Here is a 9,313-nt window from a genome sequence, read left to right on the forward strand (position 1 = left end):
GGCCTGGTGACCATGTTGCCAAAGGGATGGCTCCAGCTGTCCATGTGCCCCAGGGGAGAGAGAGAAACCCATGGTCATGTTCACCGTGAGGTTCGCTTCCCCTCGTTCTCTCTACACCTCATCTCGGCTTTCTCAATTTTGGTTTATTTTGTTTGCCTTTTGATTTCTGCAGGCTAAGTATGTTCCGACCTGTAATCCCTCTTCCTACATTCACCACCCCCACCCGCCACACACACGCACGCAATGATCTGTCTGCTACTGACAACTCCACGGCTAACCTGGACAGAGTGTGTTCCAGAGCATCTCCAGGAAAGGAATTCCTTCTGTTTCACGCGGTCCTTTGGCTGTGACAGGCAGACCTCTAGGATGCTTCTGGGGGGCGGTGGCCTCCGTAGCCAGGTGCTCAAGAAGAGATGAGGAGCCTGCACTCTCAATTAGTGTTGACAGGGTGGAAGTCAATGCCGCTTTTGAAGAGCAGTTTGGCAGTTAAAACCCAAAAGCTTAAAAATGTGCACAACATTTGCCCCAGCAATTCTTACACTTGAGAACACTGCCAGATGGTATCAAAACATGTTATTTAACAATATTTCAAAGGAAACGTTATTTTACAATAAGGAAAACCTAGAAATAACTGCAGTGTCCAACAGTAGAGCATTAATTAAATACAAGATGGTGCATCCATGCAATGAGATTCTGTGTAGTGTCAAACAGTATCAAGTTGTTGAAGAATCATCAGCATGAGGAAATGTTCACAGCATGGGCGCCAAGTGGAAAAAAGGTAGATTATAAAATATTTATGGATAACATAAACCCCAGTTTTTGAAAAAAGAATATTTGAATATGTGCATAGATTAAACATTAAATAATATAATCAAGATATTAGGTGTTATTTCACATCTATAGTACAACTGGTTTGTATTTTCTTCTTTGTGCTTTTTGGTTCTTTGGTAGCAGAGTGTAGACTGAGGCCAAACTATCTGAATTTAAATCTCAGTCTCTACCACATACTAGCTGTGTGACTTTTACTAAATTACTTAACTTCTCTGTGCCTCAGTTTTACCCTTTGTAAAATGGATGCTGCTGCTGCTAAGAATAGTATATGCCTCATACAGTTGTTATAAGGATTAAATAAGTAAATGCATGTAGAGTACTTAGAATAGTGCCTGGTCATAGCTACACATTTTTTTATTTTTATTTTTTTTTGAGATGGAGTCTTGCTCTGTCGCCCAGGCTGGAGTGCAGCGGCTCTGCTCTGGTAAACATTTAGCACACACACACTTTTTACGTTTTACCTCTTAGTATTTTCAAAATTTGCTCTGGTAAACATTTAGCACACATATCCTCAGGAAAAAACAATGCAATAATTAGTTTTAAACAAGGAAAAGGGATTAGGTCCTTGCAGGAAGGCCAGAATGGTGAAAGAGAAAAGTAAATGCCACTCTGAAAACCACCCAGTGTCAGCCCCCAAAGCCAGTCCTTAGGATAGAAATGGAATCATCCTTAGAATTTGGGATTCTGGACAATTTCGCTTTGGTCCAAATTACATAGAAAATTAAAGGAAAGAAAAAACCCTTAATCAAATGATCTAGATGGAGGATCAGTGGTCTTGTGGGTGGTCCTTTGCTTAGTGGTTGGTCTTCTGGAATGGGGAGGTCTGGGGGGCATCTGGGTGCAGGATGAGAAGGGATGGTGGGAGGTGAGCCAGAGAGGAGAGTCACCATGGAAAATGGTCCCCTGTCTCTGCAAAGTCTTAGTTTTATGACGCCTGAACGAGATCATTCAGACTATCGCTCCTTCTTTAGATATTTATGCATGCCCCCTATGAGCAAGCACTAAGGGGCAAGGTCTTGTGATTACTGTGACAATTGCTTCAATTGTCCAATAATGATAGCCACTAATGATCAATCACCCCCTAGGTGCCAGTGCTCCATGCTAGAAACGCTTGCCATGAATGATCTCATTTCATCCTTACAGTCACTTGTAAGATCAGTGCTGGCAGCATCTTCAATCTCATTTTATGAATGAAGAACTTGAGCACAGAGTTGGGTTAACTGGCACAGGGTCAGAAAGCTTACAAGGTGCAGGGCTAGGCTTTGAACCCTAGGCCTCTGGTCTGTGTCATGAGGTTTAACCCTACTCTTTCTGCCTCGACTTGACTTCCTTTGGCTCTGGAAATCAAAAGAGCCCAAATGTCTTCAAGAACACTCAGAAATCTTTTTCTCCTGCCTCTGAGACCTCAGTCCTGCCTTTTTACCATCCCTTACCCAACCCCACCGCCAGGAGAAGCCTGTTTAACTGCCTACTTCTGCCATATGGAGTCAGGAAATACTTTTTATTTTTCTTCCATGGATACACATTTTTTAACTGACAAATTAAAATTGTGTCTATTTGTTTGTGTATAAAATGTAGTTTTGAAATATGTATAGATTGTGGAATGGCTAAATCAAGCTATTTAATGTAGCTTTATTAAAAAGCATGACGATAATTCCTTTGGTGCATTAGTGAGTTTCCTGAATTGTATGCCTGCCTCTGAGGACTCCAGAGGCCCTGATGACCTCACTTGACCATTTCTATGGAAGCACATTTTTAGATAATTTTAAAAAATTGTTTTAATTGCGGCAAAATACACAAAGCACAAAATGTACTATCTTAACCATGTTTTAATATACTGGTCAGTAGTGTTAGATACATTCACATTGTTGTATAACTAACCTCCAAACGCTTTTCATCTTGAAAAACTGAAACTCTGCCATTAAATGACAACTCCTCATTTCCCCCATCCCACAGCCCCTGAAAACCACTCCTTTCCTTTCTGTCCCTATACATCCAACTGCTCTAGGTACCTCATATAACTGGAATCATATAGTATTTATCTTTTTGTGACTGGCTATTTCACTTAGCTTAATGCCCTCAAAGTCCATCCATGTTGTAGCATATGTCAGAATTTTCTTCCTTTTTAAGGCTGAATAATATTCCATTTTATGTATATGCCACACTTGGTCTATTCATCCGTTGAAGCAACCTGAGTTACTTCCACCTTTTGGCTATTGTGAAGGATGATGTTATAGGTGTCTTAGTCTGTTTGGGCTGCTGCAACAGAATACCATAGACTGAGTGGCTTATAAGCAACAGAAATTTATTTCTCGTAGTTCTGGGGCTGGGAAGTCCAAGATCAAGACACTGGCAGATTTGGTATGTGGCAAGAACCCACTGCATAGCTGACCACCTCTTTGCTGTGTCTTTATGTGGTGGAAGGGCAGAGGGAGTTGGAAGGGCACTAACCCCATTCCTGAGGACTCTGTTCCCATGAACTAATCACCTCCCAAAGGCCCCACCACCAAATACCATCACATTGGAGGTGAGGTTTCATCATATGCATTTGGAGAGAGCACAAACATTTGGTCTATAGCATTAGGTGTACAGATATCTCTTTGAGTCACTGCTTTCAATTATTTTGGGTTTATACCAAGAAGTGGAATTGCTGGCTCGTAGGTTAAGTCCATGTTTACTGTTTTCCATAGTGACTGTGCCATTTCACACTCCCATCAGCAGTGTACAAGAGTACAAGTGGAGATGTGTTTTTAGCTGTAGTTGCACTAATCTCCTCTCCTTTATTTTGGAGCACAGGTCAGTCCATCGTGGGCTGTAAGGCCATTCTCATCGATGATCAGGTCTTTGTGGTGGTAGCCCAGCTCTTCGGCGGCTCTCACATTTACAAATACGACGAGAGCTGGACCAAATTTGTCAAATTCCAAGACATAGAGGTCTCTCGCATTTCCAAGCCCAACGACATCGAGCTGTTTCAGATCGACGACGAGACGTTCTTTGTCATCGCAGACAGCTCGAAGGCTGGTCTGTCCACAGTTTACAAATGGAACAGCAAAGGATTCTATTCTTACCAGTCACTGCATGAGTGGTTCAGAGACACGGATGCAGAGTTTGTTGATATCGATGGAAAATCACATCTCATCCTGTCCAGCCGCTCCCAGGTCCCCATCATCCTCCAGTGGAATAAAAGCTCTAAGAAGTTTGTCCCCCATGGTGACATCCCCAACATGGAGGACGTACTGGCTGTGAAGAGCTTCCGAATGCACAATACCCTGTACCTTTCCCTCACCCGCTTCATCGGGGACTCCCGGGTCATGAGGTGGAACAGTAAGCAGTTCGTGGAGATCCAAGCTCTTCCATCCCGGGGGGCCATGACCCTGCAGCCCTTTTCTTTTAAAGATAATCACTACCTGGCCCTGGGGAGTGACTATACATTCTCTCAGATATACCAGTGGGATAAAGAGAAGCAGCTATTCAAAAAGTTTAAGGAGATTTATGTGCAGGCGCCTCGTTCCTTCACAGCTGTCTCCACCGACAGGAGAGATTTCTTTTTTGCATCCAGTTTCAAAGGGAAAACAAAGATTTTTGAACATATCATTGTTGACTTAAGTTTGTGAAGGTGTGGTGGGTGAAATTAAAAGACGTGTAGCATTAGCTCTCACAAGAGAGGACCAAGAAAAATCAACACACAAATCAAAGCCAGGCTCAGAGCCCTGAAATTAAAAAGCACTGACATAGTTAGACGTTTTCAAACTTTTAGAACTCACATTTTAATCAGGGATTGCATTTATTGGCTAACTGCATGACATGCCCCTTCTACCATTTTAAAGAGCATCTTAAAGCCTGTAATTTCTGAGAAAAGAGTACAGCATTTACTCTTACCATCTAGAAATGTAATATGCCTTTTTTCCCCCTTTTTAATGAGGAAGAAGAAAATTGGATAAGATGGGACAGCTCTTATAATGAAATAAAAAAACAAACTTTGAGCCCCTCTCATTCCACTTTAGCAATCTTTTTGGTAAGAACTCTTAAAGCCAAAAGTCAGCTGAAAAGATTTGCTGATTGTTAGTTTAAAAATCTTGTAACACTCAGCAGTGCTATTTTGAGTCATCCCAGTTTCCTAAAAGTAATGCCCAGTCTTCCTGAATCCTCCTTAATAGCAGAACCTTGGTGATTTTGTTGGCTCATATGAATGCTTGTCATGGATACGTTAGCAATTTAATGTTTGACATTGCTTCCTCTGCCACAAAGACAATATTCCGGTGACACATGTCTAGACCCAGCACAGGCGGCAGGCCCAGCAGCGACTCAAAGGAGTTTCTCCCTCTTTCTTATGGTTCAAAGCTGACCCTGTGGTGGCCAGAGCAGTAATGCTTGTTTGATGCTCTTCATGGCTCATCTGCTTCTCGGAACCCCCCCGTTGAGTTTGTGGGTAACCAGCAGACAGGCCAAACACTGAATGGTGCTTTTCATTTCGTCCTTTAGAGGGATGAAACAGTTATTTCCGTCTGATGAGCATTTGGTAGAATTTTTGAAGTGAGATTTTACGAAGGCAAAGAGGACTTTACACAGATCTTGACATGCTTTGAAACCTAGAGGTGGTCCTTTGATTGGTGCGTGTCCTTGCCCTCTGGACAACTGAATATTTCAAGTAATCGAATACCAACTTCCCTGCCGGCCCACCTGCCTTCCGCCCCGCTTGTGTAACAGTCCCGTTTTGTTGAGTTGCTGCTATTGCAGCTGCCAGTGAAGCTCACACCAAATCACAACCCAAGATACTCAGATAGGAAGACTCCCTCTCCCAGTACTTTCCCAAAGGAACCCCGCCCCCCGCCCCGCCCCGGGACACACATGCTCACAGGGCCCACGTGTTGGCCGTGGAATCAGCCTGTGCAGGCTGGGGATCTCAGGCTGATCAGTAGGGGCCAGCTTTGGAGCCAGCCAAGCTGAATCCCACACTCCAGGTCTGTGCTCAAGAAACCAGATGGTGTATTTCCAAATGGGCCTCTCTGGTATGGGCAATAGGGAAGCTCCTGGGGTTCGGTTATGTGGAAGATTCTTAGTGGATGTTCCACCTGGTTAGCTGGTTCTCTTCAGAGAATATAAAGTGAATGCCTTTAGGGGTAGCTCTGAGAGAGAAATCCAACAACTTCATTCCTAGCCATGAAAGTAGCACGATCATATTGTACTGTATTGTTATTGTAAAATGATTATTTGCCATGTCATGAGTAGGTAGATGTTTTGCCACAAATATGAATGTGTTTGTTGTTTCCTGACTTTAAGCAATGAAGACTGAGACAATAAATAGCACTCAGAGAATGAAGCATTGATGTTACATCAGCACTCTTGGGTAACATTCTGGGACTGTAGGCTGAGGCTTCCAGCCTCAGAAACCATGAATTTTAGTGAACGAACTCACCCACACATAGTAGTGTTGTCACTTGAAACTTCTACAAATACCAAGCGAACAGGAGAAAAGTGGTTTGTTTTCATTTTTAAGTGCAAATTACTTTTCTTCTGCATTTTTTTTTTTTTTTTTTTTTGCCTTCTTGGTTTATTTGAACAGGCTACAAATGCCCAGGTTCCCCCATTAGAGGCTGAAAGGGGAAGAGCTCTGCCGTTCCTGCAGCCCTAAAGATGGCAAGCTATTCTTTCTGTTGCATGGAACCCCTCAGACAAACTGAGCAGAAAAATGGGTATTTGGCAAACTGTAGGAGATATTTAGACAGTCCCAGCAACTATGCCAGATCAAAGTAATGTTCCCAATTCCAGCCACCTGTAGGGATGGCAAGGTGGCATCTTTTCACAGTGTTGCCACTGCAGAGAGGTATCATGTTCCCAGCTGTACCTCTGAGGGTGAATTAGCGACTGAGCCCCCTGCACTCACTATTCTGATCACATTGCCAGATTCTGGGAAACCAGGAAACACAGGACGCCGGGCTTAGGATGGGGAGAGCTGTTGAGTCCGGATGGGGAATTAGGGGGTGAAAGAATGATCTAAACAGGTGATGGATGGGGTGTGAGAAGTGGGTGACCCACTCAACTGCAATTGGGTTTTCCTTTTTTATAATTTTATTTTATACAAGACTAAAGCCTGCAATCTACAGAGCGCCTATGCTGTGGACGGAGATATTTATTCTGGCCAACTTACTAAAGGAGCATAGATGTTCTTGGCACAGGGTGGCGAACGCTTTGCTTCATTAATCTTACTGCTTCATCCCAAGAATCCCTGAAGTTTTAAACAATTCCTGCAAGAAGCATTCTTCCAGTAATAATGTAAAACACAAAACCAACCAAGCAACAGCAAAAATGCAAAGCAGAGACATATGTGGACTGTCCCCAGTGGAGATCAGCTTGAAGCGGGGGGCAGATCTTTCTTCTACTTTCCCTCCCATCACCCATTGGGTGGTCGTCTGCTCAGCTTGTTTCTTCTTGATGAGCTCTGTGGCTAGGCTCCTGGACTGATCCCTCTGTGCAGCCATGTGGCTTTAAGGCCTTTCCTTAAAGGGGGACTTGTCCCCATACTCCATAGGATCGGGAATGAGTCTGTTACCAAGACTCTAAAAATAAATCTTAGATATGAAGAGCACTGTGTTACTGGACAGTGGATGATAAGGCCACCTTACATTTAGCAAGGCTTTATATTTTTCCAATGCATATTAGTATTCACCTCATTTGTTCATAAATAGTTCTGAAGTTTATTGCAGGGTAGGTATTATTCTAATTCCAGAGAGAAGGAAACAGACATGAAAACTATATAAATTGCCTGCCGTGGTTATCCAATGGGGACTGGCAAAGCAAGATGTTTCCCTCTGATCAGCAGACATTGTATTTTCTTTCTAAGACACCCTGCTATACTCTCCCAAAGAAAGACCTTCATTTCTAGCATGATTTTGAATTTGGCAGCACCTTGAGATAAAGTAAAAAGTGCAACAAAATATGCAGAGCCAGAAGAAAAATCATACTGAATAGACACGATTCAATCAACTAATCCATTTAACAATGAACAAACATGCAATTACATGCCCTACTCTTTTTACATGCAAGGCCCCACTCTTGAAAGTGGTTCAGAAATTTCGGATAGTTTTCTGCCGTTCTAAGGAGGATATCTAGCTGGTCTGGTTGTTTCTCCCCCTGCATAGCTATGGGAGGGATGTTGAGGTTGAGACACATCTGGTTCTTGTCACATTGTCCACCAGATAAACAAGAAGCGATCTGTGAAGGAAAAATTCAAAGCCTGAACGCACGAGTGGTGATGAATTGCTCTCGGCCATCAGCAGCCTTCAGGGAGCACACTGGAAATGGCAGAGTTGCATTTTTCTTCCCCATGGAGTGAGAGTCTGTGTATTTTTAGGAAAGAAATCAGCGTGGGATGCCGGAGGTTTGGCGGCCAGGAGTGCTCATGATGGAAATTTCTCCGGCCTGGGGTATAATGAAGGGGAGATGAAGATCTGCAGGACGGCAGTCTATTTGCATGCCACCTAAAGAAAATCTCTTAAGCTGGCTTCCCGCTTCTTCCGCAGAGGTATCAGCCTCTCCTTTGCAGCTGCGGAAGGAAGTTCTTTAATTAGGCAGTGGCCAAAGATTCTGTTCAACAGCTTCCTGGAGTGGAATACAATAATCTAGTTGTATGCAATGACGCAATGAGAAAGTGGTCCAGATTTGGGTGGCAGTGCAAGGGGAATGGCAAAGTGGGGCAGATGGCTCCGGAGGAAACTTGGGAAAGTAAAAACAAACTGGAAGAAAAGAAAAAAGGATAAGGACTTCCTTTGCCTCAGCCAGGCAAGCAGAGCATAGAATGACCAGGAAAATTAACAACGTCTCAATTAGTAATGAAGAGAACCAACTATAATGCTCATTCAAATAAGAAGTATATTGTAAAGCTACTGAGATCTAAACCAAGTCATTATTATCCTTACTATATTCCATTGCTTGTATCAAAATCTACTTTTTTTTCTAGTAGGAAACTATGCATTCGCTATCAATCCCTTTGATTATCAGGAACGTATAAGAATTGTGATAAAATAGGCCAATATGCTATTTGGTACCATTTGTATGTATTTTAAATGCATAACCTAGGTAAAATAAGAATAGTTGCTATGTGTAAAGAAGCAAGTTTTACAGTATGCAGACTACAGTGGATGTATTTTAGGCTGTATACATATTTAGTTCTTTTTGGTAAATAGGGCGTACAAACTATATGCTTCTTAATTCAATATATTCGGTAAGCCTATTAATAAAAAGTGGTTCATGCCTAATATGGTCTTGATATCTGGTCTGCTTAATATCAATATGGCCACTTGAGTCACAAATTTGCGGGGACACCCATGGGCCACCGAGGGACAGCAGTATCTTTGCAGCTCACTCTCTGTTTAGATGGAAGGTAACCACCACAAGGGTCTTTTGCTTCTTCTACTTGGAAACTAAAAAATCACCCAAAAGTCACTAAAAATTCACTGAAGAGCTTCATGGTTACACTATGCCT

General features: G+C 42.7%; 1 protein-coding gene across 1 annotated transcript in view; it reads left to right on the forward strand.

Moving 5' to 3' along the window:
* The window catches only part of LGI2 (leucine rich repeat LGI family member 2), a 32,733-nt gene extending 23,647 nt beyond the window's left edge, over positions 1-9,086 (forward strand). Inside the window, exon 8 of the mRNA XM_003898547.3 lies at positions 3,628-9,086. Coding sequence (XP_003898596.1) covers positions 3,628-4,445 — 818 coding nt within the window. The 3' untranslated portion in view covers positions 4,446-9,086. The remainder of the gene's footprint in view (positions 1-3,627) is intronic.
* Positions 9,087-9,313: the final 227 nt, after the last annotated feature.

The sequence above is a fragment of the Papio anubis genome, chromosome 3 (assembly GCF_008728515.1).
Source record: "Papio anubis isolate 15944 chromosome 3, Panubis1.0, whole genome shotgun sequence".
Taxonomy (NCBI): Eukaryota; Metazoa; Chordata; class Mammalia; order Primates; family Cercopithecidae; genus Papio; species Papio anubis.